General features: G+C 49.3%; 1 protein-coding gene, 1 long non-coding RNA gene and 1 pseudogene across 2 annotated transcripts in view; 2 read left to right on the top strand and 1 right to left on the bottom strand.

Annotated features, from left to right (window-relative positions):
• SLCO2B1 (solute carrier organic anion transporter family member 2B1) overlaps positions 1 to 12615 on the bottom strand; it is a 58477-nt gene extending 45862 nt beyond the window's left edge. Inside the window, exon 1 of the mRNA XM_024572754.3 lies at positions 12198 to 12615. Coding sequence (XP_024428522.1) covers positions 12198 to 12213 — 16 coding nt within the window. The 5' untranslated portion in view covers positions 12214 to 12615. The remainder of the gene's footprint in view (positions 1 to 12197) is intronic.
• On the top strand, positions 7553 to 11371 carry LOC123477909 (uncharacterized). Its single transcript, XR_006652934.2, has 3 exons — positions 7553 to 7989; positions 9581 to 9725; positions 10417 to 11371. It is a non-coding gene; the product is annotated as an uncharacterized lncRNA (long non-coding RNA).
• Positions 12616 to 17545: 4930 nt separating the features above from the next.
• On the top strand, positions 17546 to 18470 carry LOC112315906 (ATP synthase F(0) complex subunit B1, mitochondrial pseudogene; annotated as a pseudogene).
• The last annotated feature ends 692 nt before the right edge of the window (positions 18471 to 19162 follow it).

Below are 19162 nucleotides of genomic sequence, written 5' to 3'. Positions count from 1 at the left end.
CCCTGAAGTGACACCAACCGCTCTGCATGCTTCTTTCTGCTCCTCTGCTCCCTCTTCCCCTCCTTCCCAACCCCATCCCCACAAGCTGCATTCCAAGACTTTTTTTTCTTTCCCTAATAATTGTCCTGTGCAAGAAAAGAAAAGGTCTCTCTGCTACACTTGCCACCACACACACTTGCCAGAGCCATCAAAGGAACAATAAGGCAGATTACAACGGGGCAAGTGGTGCCCTCTGGAGTTGTGCAATGCATAGCATCCTGTCTGGGGTACATCTGACTCCTAGACATTGTTTGAAGGCTTGCACAATGCTTGATTTGTTGAATGTTTTAAGTTAATTGCCAGAATTTAAAAACCAGGAAATTTCACACAAAACTCCAGATTTGGGGTTTTTTTCTTGGAAGATTAACAAATCTGGCAACAATGGGCCCATATTCCCATAAGGCAACACTTAGTTGGTCCAAGCTGCTGGGCCTGCACGTGGCAATTTGCCTTTTGGAGCCTCTTCACGGGAGCCCACCTGGCCTGCTTCAGGGACCCTCTTCACCTGCCTGGAGGATTCCCTGTCTATGACCCCACAGCAGCACTGGGCCTGGAGAGTGTATCAGACAGGAAGCCAGGGCAGGGTTAACCTTTTACAGAGTGAGGAAACAGAGCCAGGTCCAACCATGATTTGCCCAGGGTCACCATGGTGGGGACAGAGCTGGTCTCTTTTAAGAGTGAGACTGAAAATTATTTCCACACACACTGAAAGTTTCCCAAAGCAGGCTGCTGGCGAACCAGAGGCAAGCAGCCCCAGTCCCTGCCCTTGGGGAGCTCCCAGTGTGTGGGGGGAAGCAGACGTCTAACACAGAATCACAATGACGTGTGCTCACTGATATGATAAACGAGTTTCAAGATTATGGAAACACAGTGTAGAGGCCCTAGCTTAGACTGGAAGGTTCTGGAGGCCTTCCTGGAGGAAGGAACATCAGAGAGAAAGGCAGAAGTATGAAAGTGCAAAGTCACCCTAGGAAACAAGTAGTCTGGCAAGACTGGGGTCAAGGTGGGGAGGTGAGGCTGGAGTGACTGGAGGGACCAGGCAGAAGGGCTGGGCTTTGTTCTGAACCCAGAGATGAAGTCTAACTGGGCCTCACAGGAAGACCTTGGTGGGTGCCTGTGGATGGAGAGTAGAGAAGTTAGGCTGTAAACGGGAACCAAGGAGAAAACAGTGGTGGAGTCTAGGGGAGCAAGTGATAATAAGACTGGGCCAGGGAGTGTCACATGGAGAGTGATGAATGGACGCACCCCAGTGGGGAGGTGGAATGGACAGGGCTTGGTGGAAAAGCAGCTGTGGGGAGTGCAAGAGGCTGCGGAGTCCTGGAGGCGGCAAGAGGCGCAGCTTTCCATCTGGGAGAGCCAGCACCGAGGGCCAGAATTGTAGGGTGGTGGTGAGCACAGCCTTAGATGTGGTGAGTTTGGGGTGGCGCCGGGGCACCCAGAGGGAGAGCCCTATGAGGACATGGGCTCCAGGAGAGCCCACGAGAGAAAATAACCTCCAGCCAGACCTCTGGAAGTCTGGGAGGCATGTGAGGAAAAAAAGAAATAGAATTCACAGGTGGGCAAACCTGCCCAGTAAGCCAGAAGAGCCCCCACCTTGTGCCCCAGCTGAGGAGAGCAGAGCAAAAGGAGGATTCATCCTGAAACCCTGTTTAAGTGCCAAAGTGGGGGTGGGGGGTAGTGTGCAGTGTCACAAAGGAACGAAGGTGTTTCTGGAAAATTCACCAGCCTCCAGCACTAGCCCATCCACAGTCCAAGCCTGCAAAGAGAATGTTCCCAGAAACAGATATTGGTCAGTTCATCCCTCACCATGATGGCACATACCTCTCTCTGGAGGTGCTGGGGTAGAAGGAGGAGGCCTTGTCACAGCCAACCCCTGCCTGGAGCCCTTCCTACTGCCTGGATTGCCTGGGTTCCCCAGGGCTGCTGGCCCTCCTGCCTCACTCCTGTGGCCCAGACCAGCTATCTCTCCATTTGTAAGACCTGCCTTCTAGGCCAGTCCTCTCAGCCCTTTCTTTGGCTGCAGAGCTGGTTACTCCCTTGCATTATTTATGTCCCCTCATTTCTGATGAGACAGTGACCAATCCAAGGGGCAGAGGCTGTCCTGATCTGTGTCCTGAAGGACCATGTCAGGTCCGTGCTGAAACCCTCTAGGTTGGAGACTTTGGATTCAAATATTTGTTTTGCCTCATTGTAGCTCTGTGACCTTGAGCAGCTCATTTAGCCTCTCTATGCTGCAGTTTCCTTCTCTGGAAGTGAAAGAAACATCTCACATGAAAATGCCCTGCCAAAATAAAGGAAGAAGTGAAGGCTATTCAAAGCGAATTAAAGAAAAAATATATAGGGAACCAACAGTGAAGGGAAAGAACTTGGACTCAAATCAATGATTTGTAACAGAAGGAAGAAATAAACATTCAACTAGAACAGAATGAAGAAACAAGAATTCAAAAAAAAAAAAAAAACCAAGGAGAGGCTTAGGAACTTCTGGGACAACTTTAAACATTCCAACATTCCAATCATAGGGTGCCAGAAGGAGAAGAACAAGAACAAGAAATTGAAAATTTATTTGAAAAAATAATGAAGGGGAACTTCCCCAGTCTGGCAAAGGAAATAAACATGCAAGTCCAGGAAACTCAGAGAGTCCCAAAGAAGTTGGACCCAAAAAGGAACATGTCAAGATACAATATAATTGAATTACCCAAAATTAAAGATAAGGAGAGAATCTTAAAAGCAGCAAGAGAAAAGGAGAGAGTTACAAAGGAGTTCCCATAAGACTATCAGCTGATTTCTCAAAAGAAACCTTATAGGAAGAAAGGGGCTAGAAAGAAGTATTCCAAGTCATGAAAGGCAAGTACCTACATCCAAGATTACACTATCCAGCAAAGCTATCATTTAGAATGGAAGGGCAGATAAAATGCTTCCCAGATAAGGTCAAGTTAAAGGAGTTCATCATCACCAAGCTCTTATTATATGAAATATTAAAGGGATTTATCTAAGAAAAGGAACAACACCAAAACTATGAACAGTAAAATGTCGACAAACTCACAACTATCAACAACTGAACCTAAACAAAAACAAAAACAAAAATAAAAACTAAGCAAACAACTAGAACAGGAACAGAATCACAGAAATGGAGATCACGTGGAGGGTTATCAGCAGGGAGGAGCGAGGGGAGTGGGGGGTAAAGGTACAGGGAATAAGAAGCATAAATGGTAGGTACAAAATTGATAGGCGGTGTTAAGAATAGTATGGGAAATGGAGAAGCCAAAGAACTTCTGTGTACGACCCATGGACATGAACTAAGGTGGGGGAATGCTGGAGGGAGGTGGGGTGTAGGGCAGAGGGGGATAAAGGGTAGGGAAAAAATGGAACAACTGTAATAGCATAATCAATAAAATATATTTAAAAAGAAAAAAGAAAATGCCCTTTCAGTTACCCTATGGTCCCCAACAATAGTCAGCCCCTCCTCCTTCCCACCCCATCTACGAAGCCTGAGTACAGAAGTCTCAGCCTCAAGGTCAAGACCACTGGCAGCCACTCTGTCTCACCTTCCCACCCTTAGTAAACACTATTCTCTGGACCCTGTAGCCCGGTCATTCCCCGAGTTCAATCTGCTTTTTCCACCTCTCAGCATTTGCACATGCTGTACTCAGCCTGGAGTGTCCTTCCTCCCAGCAAACCACTTCTCATCTTTCAAGTCCTGGCCCGGCTTAAATACATGATTGTTAAACTGAGGCAAACTGAATGAGGGGGAAAACAGCCTGGGGGGTGGGGGCTGTAGGGGGAGCCTAGGGTGGGCGGGGGCTCTGTGGGGGCCAGTGTGGCAGGCCGGGGCTTCTGGAGGGGGAAGAGTTAAAGGCAGGAAGGGGAGTCTCCAGGGATGGATCTTGGCTGTCATCTTTGGGAAATTCCTCCTCCTAGCAGGGCCCTGTGGGGGGTCAGCTGGGGGAACAATGGCGTGCTTGAGGTCCAGCTGTTTCAGGCCTCCCAGTTGTTGCTTCTTGAGGGAGATCTGAGAAGGGGCCAAGCACTTTCTGGTGGTTTCCAGGCCAGGTCAGGAACCCCGTGCTGGGACTTTCTGTTCCCGCTTCTGGCCCCAGCTGCCCATCTAGACCTGAGATGACCGACCGTAAAAAAACTGGTGAGGGCTTCAGGTGAGCCCTGAGCCCACAGGGAATCCAGGCCAGTTCCCTTGGGCCAAAAACACACACGGAGGGTGAGGCACAGAGGTACACGGGCCCAGGCCATGCTGCCCCTCCTGCCACCACTCCCAGCCCATCTCTCTCTGTGCTTACATTTACTACCTAAGAACCCAGTGCAGCCCACCTCCCTCCATAGCATGAGTCTCCAGTCCTCAACTAGAATAAGCTTTCAAAACAGGTCAGAGAGAGGGAAGGATTGGGCAGGGGAACACGGAGAGGAAGGAGGGCAGCTTAGTACTGCCAGCCTGTGCTGAGAGCCGGGGCCTTAGGAATGGATCAAATCAGGCCCCACTTCCAGGGGGCTCCCACTCCGATGAGGTGGGTGACGTTCTCCACAATTTCGAGCGTAGTGCTGACGGGGAACATTTAGTTTTAGTAATGGTTAATCAGCTTAGTAACGAATACATGTAAAAAGCTATTATTTCAGGAACTGAAGATATGGCCCCCCCTGACTCTCTCCTGCCGCAAAGAATTCAATCTCTGTGCCCCAGTGGGGACAGCACACAATCCCGGTGGCTTCTGGATTTTTTTTCCTCCTTAAAAAAAAGTTGGCTCAAAAGAAAATGTAAGATGGTCTATTAGGGTCCATAACCCACCATCTCCTCAGATTGCCAGCCGTCTGAATAAAGTGCCCACGAACATTCAATCCCTGTCTCTGTTTATTGGTTCTGGTGGTGAGAAGCGGCATGAACAATGACTTTTTCGGTTTCAGTGCTTAGAGCTCTGGGCTGCAGATAGACAAGCCCCGTAACACTGATGGGGATACCCGGCCCCGCCCCTAAGCAGGGGCCTCTGCTCCACTGCTCCCTCCAGAGACAGAAGACTGAGCTTCTCTGCATAGGAAAGGACCAAGTGACCACCTTGGCCAACACTGTACTGATGGAGAAAGTGAGTCCCAGAAAGGGACAGAGGCGGACTGGGCACTGGATGTCTGTCCCCTAATGTGGGGCCTAAGCAAGCTCTCCATTTGTTCACAGCTGCCTGAGATCTGGCCCAGCAGGCAAGGCCCAGCCTGGGAGGAAATAACACCCATCACACACATTGCCTGCTCCTCAGTCACTGGCACCCAGAGAACAGCTTGCTTTCTCTGGAGCCAGAGGAGAAGTGCCCTGTGTGGGTGGAGGCTCACCAGTGTGGGGTCTGTGGGAGGGCAGAGGAAACCCCAAGGGTGTTGACGCAGAGAGGAAAGGGCTCTGGCATCAGGCACAGCTGGGTTCTGGCCCCCAGTCTGCTGCTTGCTTGCAGGGCGACCTTGGGCAAGTCATTTGCCCTCTCTGAGCAGCTGTTTCCTCACCTGTTAAAAAGGGTGAGAGCACATCACTGCATTCTTATAAAGCCAGTGATGCAGAGCTAAAGTTTGAACTAGGGTTGTGGGGTATTTCTTCCCTTGCTCCACCTATCTGCCCTGGATTGGCTCACATTTGAACCCAGAAGAACTGGTGAGAGCAATTAAAATAACACCAGGAACAAGGAAGGATGAACCACAAAGAAAGGGTCAAAGAGCAAATGGGAGAGGTCGCTGCTAGCTGGGAGAATCAGTCTGGAAGGCTTCCCAGAGGAGTTGGTGTGGGGAGGAATGGAAAAACAGGGCAAATTTCACCAGAATGGGATGTGGGTGGGGCAGGGGGGCACTTCCAGGTGAAGGTAAAGCTGAGCAAAGGTGTAAGAGATGGGACAGTAGCTTCTCTTAATCATAAATGGGACTGGCCTTAGAAGATCATTTCCTCCAGCTCCTCCCCCATGTGGTGAGCTGGTGGTGGGGCTTGGCTGAGACAGCTGGATCTGACCCTGACTCCTCTCTCTCTTATGTCTGCCCCTGGCTGGGAGGGCTGGCACCTCTTCCTTTGGCAAGCTGAACTGAGTCTCTTCTCAGGCTCCAGGCATGCCTTCCCACACACCTCAGAGGGCTCTCAGACCAGAAAAAGAGCCTGGGGGAAGCCTGGCCACAGCTCACATTGGGGATCAGGAAGATAGGCCAGGCGTGGCTTCTGGTGGCAGGGTGGACAGACGCTGGGGTGAGCCTCCTGCTGCATGTGTGTAGGTGGTGGTGGTGGTGGTGGTGTGTGTGTGAGGGGTGCACAGCTAGAAAATATTCTAGAACTGAGCCTTGCAGGGATCAGAATAATAGTCAGGGGTGGGGCAGGGCTGGGGGCGGGCACAGTACAGCCTAAGTCATTTTTCATTTCTTCCTATACCCATAGGATCGCCACCCCCCCCCCATCCCATAGCTCGCCAAGGCCGATTGGGAAATTGGTTTGTCAGTGGCCCATCTTTAGAACAACACACCCAAATCTGACCTCATTGTCATCTCTCCTGTGAGGCCCCCCGAAGGAAGTATCCATCCCTACCCTTTCTGCCACATCTCGGTCTCCAAGCCACGGCTGCGACATAGCTGAGTCTGCCTGCTGGGCTCATGAAGCCTACTCAGCCCCCAAAGCCCTACAGGACACGCTCTGGGGAGTGAGTCTGGCCTGGTGTGAATGGGAGTGCGGCTGACACAGGAGAGCACAGAGAGCTGGAGGAGGCCGGAGGTGTTTGCTGCAGGGTGTCTAGCCCAGGGAGCCACCCTGTCCAAAGACCCTTTATTTCTTCCACCTCCCTCCACCTGCCTAAGAAATGCGCAGGTGGGCTCTCTGTTAAGAACCACCACCCTCTCCACATGGCGCTTCAGCCACTCTCCAGGCTTGGGTCCTCAAGGCTTCAACACATTTCCCCTCTGGCCTCCTCCCCAACCCATGGCCAACACACATGTGTCTCTGCAGCTTCTTCTGCGGTGATCTTTCTGATGCTCTGCCTGAAGATGTGTATGTCTGTCCCGTATCTGAGATGCGATACTAAGACGCTAGGAAAATTTCTGGGCAAGTGGAATGGGGAAACTGACACAAAAAAATTAAACAAGGCCTAACAGTTGGAGCAATTTACTGCCAACTGATAAATCACAAGGCCTTATCTCCCCTAACCAAGGGCACTTGAGAGCAAATGGTTTATACCTCCCCTCCCTAACCAGAGAACATACAGCTTTGCTTGTCATAAAACCACAGGTGTCGTTGGCCATAAACCACAGATGCCTGGGAAGAGAGAAATGCTAAAGCAAATGGAGAGATATCACGGAGCAATGGGAGGAGCTTGGGAAGAGGCTGTAGGGCTCCCCTTTCAGCTCCCCCTCATCTTACTCCCAAGAGAAACAGCATGTCTGCATTGCCCCTAGGAATCTCCCCCTCCCAAAGTCCCAGGTTACCCTTACATAAACCCAAGGGAAGGTGGATGTTAGGGCTTTCACTCGCCACCTTCTCAGATTGCTGGTGTCTGATATTAATAAAAGTGCGATTATAATCCAATCCCTGACTCTGCTCTTTGGCTGAGCAGTGACAGGCAGCACCAGGCCTGGACTCAGTTGCCCTTCGATTTCAATTTCTGGTGATTGCCCAGAGCAGCTTCAGGACTCTCTGGGTAGGCGGGTCCCAGAGGCTGCCTGGACAGGGAAGCCCAGACCCCCAGCCAATATCTTCGGCAGCTGCCTGGCGATTGCCGAGGGAGATCTTTTGTCCCAGGACCCCAGTGCTACCCATCGCCTCACCTTTCAGTAAGAGACTGGATTGCGCTCAGAAAGCCTGTCTGGTTTCCGGCCTTTGGCCATCGAATGGTCTATGGACCCAATCTCCCAATCTTGATAAATCCACATCACACTGGGATTTCTGTAACAGACATCCAGTATCTGCTTTCTCTGGGCAGTCCAGGGACTCCAAACTGGGTAAGTCCCTCTGTGCTCCACCAGGAGCCCCGCCCTGTCTCTCAGGTTCTTTGGACTATCCCGGTTTCTGTGGGCATCAATAGGTGCCACGAGGCCTATAGTAGGCATAGCTCAGTGACCAGAAAAATCTCAGTTCCCCAGTGTGGGATTTGGTTGGACCCTTCAGACTTTGGCATATGGATTTTTGGGTATTATTTGCTTTTCTTGTTGCATACTGCTTTTTTACTTAACTGTTACTTTTGTTTCTCTGTTCCTCCATGGGAGGAAGTCAGTTTCTATTTGAGAGCTCTCCTCCATGTCTCTCATCTGTCTGAAATGAAAGGTGGTGTGAGGTAAGATTCTAAGGCTAGTCCCAGCCCCTCCTTTTAGATAACTACTCATTTATTTGAACTTTCTCTTCTGCTTCAGATTTTGTTTTTGTTTCTGTTTTGTAAAGGAGCAGCTTGGTCTCCATCGCATCAGAGTCCATTAGGTCGCATTTCAGCTGACTGGTTAACTTCCAGTGGGTCCCTTGAATGCCTCGGGGATTTGTTCTTTCTCCTTATTAAGAAGAAATTTTGGCCCTGGCTGGTGTGGCTCAGTGGATGGAGTGCCAGCCTGTGCACCAAAGGGTCGTCAGCTGATTACCAGTCAGGGCACATGCCTGGGTTGTGGGCCAGGTCCCCAGTAGGGGGCACATGAGAGGTAGCCACGCATTGATGTTCCTCTCCCTCTCTTTCTCCTTCCCTTCCCTTCTCTCTAAAAATAAATCAATAAAATCTTTATTAAAAAAAGAAATTTTGAACTAATTAGGCCTATTTAATATGCTTAAAGTATGTGGGAAGCTTTGTCAAAAAGAGAAATAATAAGTATGTTCTATTTGTATACACATATTTTTATTATTAAAGTAGGTGTTCTAGAGATATAAAAATCTCCAAGATTCTACAAAGTTCTGATATACTTTCACATGTAATTTTAGTTGTTATCTTAAAATGCTGTTGCAGAGAAAGCAAATTTGTTTGTTAATTGCTTATAATCAAGTCTGTAACCATGTCACTTTAAGGGGAGTTTTGGTCATTTGGAGACAGCCATTGTTCTACTCCAATGCATTTGCAAAAATATACTATGTCTGCGGGAAGGTTCATGGAAAGGACTCTGACTTATTTTAAATTACATATTTCTGAGAATAAATTTTCGGATCATACCTTTGAACCGAATGAAGATCACTAGAGCTCTGTGAAATAACTGGATTTATAGAAATACTTGCAAATAATCAGGATAAGCAAAAAAATTAATTATGGGACATACCAAACTGAAGGTAATTGTGGCTTTTATAACTTTTTGCAGAAAAATATTGCTAATTTTTAATCTTTTGTTTCTCAGACATAAGAACATTTTTTTTCTCAAAGCAATTTGGTAAATTATACTTTTATAAACAATACTGAGGCGTTCATATTTTTCTCCCAACCTGATCCCTCTGGAATTTGGAAACCCTTAATGAGTATTATTATTTCCATGGCAATATGTTTGTTTGCATAAATCCAGTAGGAATCTGATTTCTTCATAATAGGGCATAAAAAGCCAGTTTCTGATTATGGTTTTCTTTGTCTAGAATGCCATAATTAAAAGAGACGTGCCTGGACTCTGGGTGTCCACAAAAGCTTTAAGGAATAGATTGACCTTGAAGCTAATAAAAGCCCCTTGGAGAAATGGCCTGGTCCCTTGCTTACTCAGAAGGTTCACAGCAGTTTTTCCAGGTAAGGAATGAAGGTTGCTTTCCTGAAAAATGTCAAGGAAAGAATCTCAAGACATTTTGGGGACCCTGAGAACTTGAGGAACTCACCCAAATCTGTAGGTATTGTGACTAAAGCCTGAGGGCAACTATTGACTTGGCTTCTTTGCCCTGAGGGACAAATTAAAGTTCAGTCTCAAAATTCCTTGTAACATTCCAGCAAAGCAGATTTAAAAAAGCCTATGTGATCAATTGCTATTCTTGTTGTGTCTATGCAAACAATCAGGCCAAACTGAAATGAGACTTAATGCAGTCTCTTTAATGAAATATAAGGGTAACTTAAGGGGAAACATTGCTCAATAAAATCTATAATACACAGTTATAAATATTAGATTCTAGTTCAAGTTTTATTCTTTACCTACAAACTGAATTGGATCCTGAGTATTTTAAGTTTTCCTTCCAAGTAATATTTCGTTTTTCTTTCACCCTTTGATTTGGAACTACTGAGAACTATTGATGCAGGGCCAACCATACGGAATTTACCTGAGAAGCTGATGGTATCACCAGAGACGTGTAATTTTAACAAAATGTCTCTGTCACTGCTTAATTTTACTCCAGCAAGAGCCTTGCATTTGGAAGTCTTCTCATTGCAGACTCAGAAACTAGTCTATGGTTTGCTGTGTTCATTAACCTTTGTGTTCTTTCTATTTTCATAGAGTGTATACAATGACCTTCTTTAGATGGTTGCTCGTTTACACAGTACAGCCCTCACTTGAGAAGCCCATCTGCATTGCCACATCCTGAAATGAGACTCAGTAGTTTGACTGAATGGACTTGTCAGGACTAAATGGTTGTATTGGATACAACAACTCCATATCAAGATGATGATGCTTCAGGGGTTCCAGCCTATCCCTTCTTTGGAAGAATCAGCTCACAGCCTTTCTGTTCCAGTCTCAGGTCCCATTTCCTTATCTCCCTTAGATCAGGCAGCAAGAAACTTCCATATCCTATGCAGGTCGGGACCATGACCCTTGTCAGCAGGAAGCAATTACTGATAATAGAATCTCCTCCCTCACCCTGACTGGTGTGACTCAGTGGGTAGGGCATTGTTCTGCAAACGAAAAGGTCTCCAGTTTGATTCCCAGTCAGGGTACATGCCCTGGGTTTTGGGCCAGGTGTTCAGCTGAGGGTGTGTGGGAGGCAACTGATCAATGTTTCTCTCCCTCTCTTTCTCTCTCTCTAAAAATAAATAAATAAATGAATAATCTAAAAAAAGAGAGAATCTCCTCCCTCATCACCCCTAAAAAATTTAGGGATGGAAGTCTCTGAGGAGGGAATAAGACAGGGTAGTAAGAAGCTAGGAAAATTCCTGAGCAAGTGGAATAGGGAATCAAGAAAATTAAATAAGACCAAACTACTTGAGCAACTTACAGCCAGCTGGTGAATCTCAAGATCTTATCTCCCCTAACCAAGGACATGAGAGCAAACAGTTTATAGCTCTCCTCCCTAACCAGAGAGTACATAGTTTTCCAGGCCATAAACCACAGGTTCCTGGGAAGAGAGAAACGCTAATGCAAATGGAGAGCTATCACAGAGCAAAGGGAAGAGCTTGGGAAGAGGCTGTAGGACTCCCCTTTCAGCTCCCCCTTCCCTAACTCCCAAGAGAAACAGCATGTGTGCACTCCCTAGGAATTTTCCCCTCCTAAATTCCCACCTTTCCCCTATATAAACTTGCTTTTGAAAGCTTAAGGGGAGGTAGGTACTAGGGCTTTTACTTGACACCTTCTCGATTGCTGGTGTCTGATATTAATAAAAGCACAATTATAATCCAATCCCTGCCTCTGCTTTTTGGCTGAGCAGTGACAGGCAGCAAGGGCGCCAGACTCAGTTGTGCTCTGGTTTCCTATCTGTCTCTTTCTGGTTCTCTCTCTCACTGTATAGGCTTCTCCTTATCTCCCGTGGTCTCTTCTGCAGCCCTCTCTCCGGGTCTGGTCTCTGCATGCTTCCGGGTCCCGGCATGTTCCTGCAAACCCCTGCTGATCTTTGCCTTCTCCCTCTGTCTCTGTCCTCCTGTCTTGGCCTTGGTCTGACTCTGTGTATCTGGACTTGCTCCATCTCTGACTACACTTCTCTCTACCTCTGTTTTTCTCTGCTGTGTTTGTCTCTACCTTCGTCTGCTTCAGAGAGGGACTCAGCAACTTGCTCAGGGGGGCTGCCTTTCCATTGCCCTGTTAGTCTCTCTGTCTCATCAGGGAGGTTTGGCTGAGTTCCCTGCCTCCAGCTGAGTAAACAGCATCCCTTCCTGCCCCTCCGGCAATTCATTTATTTTGACACACTCTGACTAGGTTTAGCCCTGTGCCGGGCTCTGTGTAAGGAATCATGAGCTCTCACCTCACCCCAGCACACCCACTTTGGCTAAACAGCCACACACTCCACATTGAAAATGCGGCCCCCAGGCCCCCTCCCAATGCCCCTTCCTTACTTTGTCCAGACTTACCTATCCTGGGTCCCATGACTGCTGCAGTGCAGAGATCCAGCCCCTATTTCAATCCCAGGACTGGAGCTTTGGAGGAAAGAGGGGATGAGCCCTTTTCAGGGACTCCCAGAGACAGCAGCCTCAAGCCACAGCGGGGATGCACTAACAGGAGGAACAGGTACTGGGATGATGTTCCTTGGACCACACTACTCAGCAGATTTTCCATGTATGGGTTAGGAAGTCTTGCTCAAACTTGACCCCACTCTCCAAGTGCCTGTCTACCTCTATCACTTGTTTTTTTCTGTTTTTCTCTGCCCTAGTCCCCTATCTGTGCCCTGACTTACTAACTCAAAATCTCTGTCTCTCTTTCTCTCTCTCTGTCTCTGTCTCTCTCTCCCAGTTCCTCTGATCCCTGGCTGGAGCAGCTCAGGGTCGGTTGTGTAGGAGGCTGGGTTTGTATAGATCCAGCCCCGCTGATGGGAGGAGGCTGCTTGCACTTCCCTTGGATACTCTACTCTGTTAGCAGTGAAGAGGTGGGGCCAAAGGGAACATCTCCAAGCCCTGGGGTCATTCAGTCCTGATTCTTCTCTCTTCACTGTGCTCCCACTCTCTGTCTGAGCCCCCGATCTACCAAGCTCTTGTCCCACTCACTGAACTTCTGTTATTGCCCATGACCCCCATAGAGAACCCCTGTTCCCCCACTGTCCTCCTCCACTGAACCCTTGTCCTCCTCTAGCTCTGGTTCCCTCTCACTGAACCTCCATCTCCTCTCTGAGTTCCAAGGATTTAGAGCAAGGAGAGATTCTGTCCACTGGGAATCACAATGGCCAGCCCACCTGGTAGGGACTCACGGTAGCCATTCCCTAAAGCATGGCCATCTAGATGGGGCAGAAGTGAGGGGGGTGGGGCAGAAGGGCAAATATGAAATCTCGAGTTTCCTGAACTGAAGCTGAGGATGGAGGCCTTGGAGCCAGACAGACCTGGGTCCCATCTCACCCCTGTCGTTTGGTGGTCAAGCAGCTTTAGGCGAGTCTCTGTGCCTCTCTGAGCGTCAGTCCCCTCATCTATAAAGAAGGGACAATATTCCTCTGTTGTAGGGCTGCTGTGAAAGTTTAGTGAGCAAGAAAGAAGCCACGTCTGAATGTCTGGAGCTGAGAAGGGAGCGGCAGAGGGAATTCAGAACAGGGCAGAAAGAGACAAAGCAAACCCGTGTTGTCTATTCATGCCTTCTCAGCACTTCCACACATGCAGCCCCACCGGTCCCTCCTATTGACCACAAGTTTATTCTCTCATGTTACAGACAAGACATTGAGTCTCCAGACCTGCGCAGATGTCACTGAGCTAGCGTGTGAACCTGTCCCATCCCAGGAATGGGGTCTTTGCATGAAACAAGAAAGTGGGTTAGATAGAGCCCAACTGTTTGTGATGATTGAGAAATATCATCAGTGCCATTTGGCTCTTAGTGGCTGTATGAGGATGTCAGGAGGAAGTAGGAGTATTTGAAATAATCACAGAATGGCCTGGCACATAGTAGGCACTCAGTAGATACTTGTTGTGTGAGTGAGTCTTTGAGAAACCAGAAATGTGAGCACATGAGCACTGCACTGCGGAAGGGCAATAGTTGGATTGATAGGAAGACCAGACGCTGTTCCTGCCTTAGGAAACCTATCTCTAAGTCCTCCAAACCAAAGTCAGCACTGTGAGTCCCCACCAAGACTATGGAGGTGCCACCTTCCAGATTCCAAACTGAAGGTGAACCGTTGAGAGGAAAGTTCCCTTTAAACTTCCTGGAAGTCCAGTTGCCCCTACCTTGGCCCTGGGGGATGAAGAAATTATACACATTGATTGGTCTGGGTATGTGCTGAGACTGGCTTGCTTGGCGAAGTTCAGCTCCTCCATGTGCAGCACCCACAGGCACGGAACATACAGGACCCGACTTCACTCATCTCCTCGGCCTCCCCAGGTTGACACGGCTGGTCCAAGAATATTCCTGAACTCACTTGTGAATTTGGAGTAAGGATCAGGTACCCAGGAGCCTCTGGGAGTTAGGCTAGCAGACCTTCGGCTGTCTCATGGGCTAATGAGTTGCCACTGCGGGTGGCACAGGCTGAGGTTTGACCAACCTGTTTGTACCCCAGCTTTGCCATTTGCCAGCATGGTGTTGGCTGAGCCTTGTGCCTTCACAGAACCCCACAATGTGTGTGGATCACAATACCATCTGCAGATTCCCCAGTTTGCAAACTTGATGCCATTTTTGAATCTGGTGCTGTTGGCAAAGCCTGGCACAGTTTGCAGCTTCCAGGGCCCCATGATGTTCTCACAGTCCTGTGTCCTCGTGCTGAACCTGAGCCTGTTTGTGAAACCTCAGATGGTTTGCAGAACCCAAGCCCTTCCCCCTCTTCACATCAACCCACATAAGGAAATGCCTTTTTGCAGACCAGGCAAAATAGGAGAATTTATTTTAAAGAACTCTCTAAGTTTGGGTACAAGGGAAGAATCCTGGGCTCCAGACTTGAGACCTCAGTTCTGGTCCCAGCTCTGTCACTACCTTGCAGTGGGGCATTGAACAAGTCCTTTCTCCTCTCTGGGACTCAGTCTTCTCATCTGTTTAATGGAGATCGTGAGGTCAAACTGCCCACCTTCTGGCCTGTTGTAAGGATCACTGTGAGAATGACCAGAAGATAGGGGGTAAGGGGCAGAGGGAAGGAAGAGTGGCCAGAGGCTCCTTCCTGAAAAAGGTCCCAAACTGCCACCTCAGCACCTTTGCTCCCACTTCCCCTGGCCTGGCAGCTGGGGAGCGGATATCTATAAATGAGCCCTTGTCCTGGCAGACAAGCAAGAGGCTCAGTCAGAGTCCCAGCCTTCCCCACCCCCAGATGCTGCCTGGGGGTCAGGCCCCAAGCTGTGCAGACATGCTCCCATGTGTGGCTCTTTAAGGTAATGTCATAGTTATTTCACCTATGAGGACTCACAGTCAGAGAGGCCCTGTGACTTGCCTGGAGCTACCTGTACAGCAGAGGTTGGGATCTGAGCCAAGGAGCACGAGGATGATGCATGACGTTCAGAAGGTCAGAGCAGGAAGGAACTTGAAGCTCATTTAATTCAACCGGTCCCTTTGTTCGGATTGGGAGACTGAGGCCTGAAGAGAGGCCGGCTCTGCTGTGTGTGTCCTGACTGTATTTCCTTAGGTTTCAGTTTCCTCTCCGGTGGATGAGAAACAGACCCCATCCTGCCAAAAATTCAGGACTTTCCCCCTCTTTATTGGCACGCCTCTTGGATCAGAACCCAGGAGATTTCCCAACCCTGTGAGGAGAAGCTCAGGTTGGCAGGCATATAGGTGGCCCCTCAGCCCCACCATCTTGGCTCAGCGCCCCAGCCCTGCACAGCTCATGCAGACTGCTCTGTCTACCGCTCCAACCCCTCCTGGCGGTTCCTCTGCAGAAAGCCCTTTTTGCCCCAACAGCAGCCTTCCCCTGGGTCCAGCTGCCTCCACTGGCCACCAGCCTCTTGTCCCAGAGAGAATGCATACCAGGTTAGAATCTCTGCACCCCTCCCTGAAAGTGGCAGCCCTATGCCTCAGAAAGATCACGAGCTTGGGCATCAGACAGCTCAATCCTAACGCAGTAAGATCTCTGGGACTCAGTTTTCCCACCTGTAAAATTGAAATGACAGGAGACCCCTGGCAGAGCTGCACTAAGTCCCACCACCTTGCCTTATCTTCAGCGGGGCCTGTGCACGGCGTCTCTCTCCCAGGAGACTGTAAACTCCTCCGAGGCCTGGCTGGGTGACCTGGGGCTGATTACTGGCTCTTTCTGGTCCTCAGTACCCTTGTCTGTGAAATACCTTCCCAGGGCTGTCAGCAGGCTCCGATGAGCTGATGAATGGATTAGTCCTTGCTAAGTTCTGAGAGCTGAGCAGATACAACCCATTATTAATATGGTGATGATGGTAATGGCGATGACTTGTAATTCTGGAGGCAGAGCATGAGGGAGAAGTAAATCAGGGGTGTGCTAGGTTGGTCTGACCTAACTGACAACCCCACAGGAATAAATCACAGGGACAGGCCCCCTGAGGCGGGAGGGAGCTCAAGGGCAAGGCTGGGGTTCAGCAGGCAGGTGGGGTGTTAGCAGGCCATTGTTCGCAGCTGTTGTCCTGTGGGTGCTACAGGGCTGGGCCCTCTAATCGGGTCCTGACTGGGCATGGGCTGGCCCGTGGCCCCCAGCCCCAGCTCTGCCACCAACACACTGGCATTGACCAGGTCCCATTTCCTGCCCAGTCCTCAGTTTCCTTATTATTAAACCGTTGGGGGTGGGAGGGATAAAGGAAACATCTCATTCTGTTCCATCCCTGCCTTTTGAGAAGGACCATGTGAGATAAGGGATGTACCACGGCTTTGTAAAGTGTCAAGTGTGGGACATGAGGGATTACCATTATTAATAATTAGGCTCCTGGGAGGGGATGCTGAGAAGGACAGAAGAGGAGACAAGGAGCAAACATTTGCCACTGGCTTCAGGTGAGGAAGAGCCCCAACTACCCAAAGATTTTGCAACACTGCCCCCTGGGGGCCAGAGGAGAGGCCTGCACCCCAGGCTTTTTCTGCAAGATGACACACGAGGAAAGGGGGCTGGGCTGGAAGGACTGTGCTGTCAGAGGACACTACAATGGACAGGTTAGAAGAAGCCCTGTGAGGACAGGCACTGCCTGCTCCTCCCTCTCCCTGCCCACCTCACACAGCCTATTCCACTCCACAAGTCTCTCAAACAGGCCCACTTCTTCCCGCTGCTGTCACCACCCTGGTCTCCCCTCATCAGCTCTGGCTGGGCCAGTGCCCCACCTCCTCCTCCTCATCCCACCCTCCGGCCCATCTTCTTGGGAACCAGAAGAAACTTTCCCACCCCTAAATCTGACCATGCCCTTCCATCCTGATTACAGCCGTGTCCCTGCCCCCCACCCAGCCCTCAGGATAAACCCATCTCCCTCAGCCTGGAACTGGGTGCCCTTGTCTCCCTGTCTGCCTTCTGCCACTTTAGTATCTTCACTTACAGGTGAGATGAAACAGTGGGTGGCCAAGAACAAGACTTTGGGGCAGGACCTTGTGTGTGTAACTCCTGGCCTCTCCGCCTGGGAGCTACGCAACTTAGTTCTTTGTAGGTCTTGTGGTGGTGGTAAATAACCATAACGTCAAAGTTACCATTTTAACATTTCAAGGGGACACAGTTCAGTCGCGTTAAGTACATTCCCATTGTTGTGCAACCATCTCAACCATCCCTCCCCAGAGCTCTTCCGTCTTCCCAAACTGAAACTCCACACCTGCGTGTTACTTAATTCTTCATGTCTCTGTTTTCTCATCTGTAGGTTGGGGCTAATAAATGGACTTGCTTGGCACAGTGCCTGATAGGTAAGTAGGTTCTCAAAAAAATGCTACTATAATTTTGTCTCTTGAGGAAACTGCTCTGGGAAGGAGGCACCGTGGCATGCGTGGGGTGTCTATAGAAATCCAAAGGCCGGTCCTGTCCGTGTCACTGGGGCTCCAAGACCGCTGAGCGGCCCCTCCCTGGCCGTGCTGTCTCGGGTGGTACTTTCTGCTGCCGTCTCGGTGGCCCCCTGTCCAGGGGCGTTGCAGGCAACAAGGGTCTTTCACACCGGGCAGCCAAGTCTTGCTCCTGTACCACCTCTTCCTCAATACAGAGGAAAAGTTTGTCATGGGCTGATTCCTGAGGAATTTTTCCAGTTTCTTTATTCTAAAACAGGTGTAACAGGACCCTATGTGCTCAGAACTGGGCTTATCTTATATTTTCCATCCAAAGAAATATATGTGATTAATCCAGAGACCATCTCTGCCATATCAACAATAGGGTTGATCATCTATGTAATTAAAAAAATATGGTGCCTCTCTTGGGGAATTTGCTGATAAACTCAATGAGCAAAAGTTGCCCAACTAGAGGAGGCAAAACAGGCTTCCATCAAAAACATCCAGGATGCAACTGATCTGGAGAAGTCCCAGCAGGCACTGATTCAAAAATGCCATTACCTTTTCGATGTCCAGAGGAATACCACTGCTATGGCCTTGGAGGTGAAGAATCACCTGGACCATCATGTCTCTGTGCAGAATAGGACTCATCAAAAGAAACAAGAGCACAGGATAAAATGGGTGGAGAAGCACATGGTGCAGAGCCTCTCTGACAGCAGGAAGAGGAGACAATTGCCAAGTGCATTGCAGATCTAAAGATGCTTGCAAAGAAGGCTCAGCACAGCCAGCTCTATAAACACATCTATCTCAACTGGGACAGCTAGAAACAGTTGACTGACTGAATGGAAGCTAGGCTGTGTGGCAAAAATCTCTCTGTACCACTGTCTACCGGAGTTACAGTTTACCCCACGTAAAGACGAAAGGTTTGAGTTTCACCTAGTGAGAAAATGAAAACAATCTATTTGCCAGTGGGGTGGATGGGGGATAAATCCAAAGGTCGTTACCGCCTGGATTCATTTCTGTGACTGAGAAGAGTTTGGGACAGCTGCTGGGGCAGTGTGCGACATGCTTCATCTGGGAAGATGAGTCACTTCCTCTCCTGATGGGGTGATATGCCCGAGACCGGGAAATAGGAAGCAGAGTGAGCGTGGGGAGCTGCTTCTCAGCCAGGCCGGCCCTCTGCAGATGCTCCAGTGAGAAGGGCACGGGCAAGGAGACTTCGGCCCAGCAGCAAGGCCCGGGCTGGGCTAGCAGAGGACCCCTAGCTTGCCGTTGTTCTAACTCTGTTGGGAGGGGCTGGAACAAGCTAACTTGTTTTCATCAGTGTTGTTATTCAGAGCATTGTCAGCTTGCATTTTGCCTAATTCTCTCCTTCTCATGTTCTACCCCCAACACAACCACTCCCTCCACTCTGCACACAGTTTTCCTAGATTCGCTCACTCCAACTGTTCCTGGTACTCACGTCTAAAATTCTTTCACCATCCAAGTAGTGCTGTCCTTATTTAAATGCCTCCTC

Source organism: Desmodus rotundus, chromosome 5 (genome assembly GCF_022682495.2).
Source record: "Desmodus rotundus isolate HL8 chromosome 5, HLdesRot8A.1, whole genome shotgun sequence".
NCBI classification, from domain to species: domain Eukaryota; kingdom Metazoa; phylum Chordata; class Mammalia; order Chiroptera; family Phyllostomidae; genus Desmodus; species Desmodus rotundus.
Note: the sequence above shows the minus strand (reverse complement) of the source record. Positions and strands in the feature narration are given on the sequence as shown.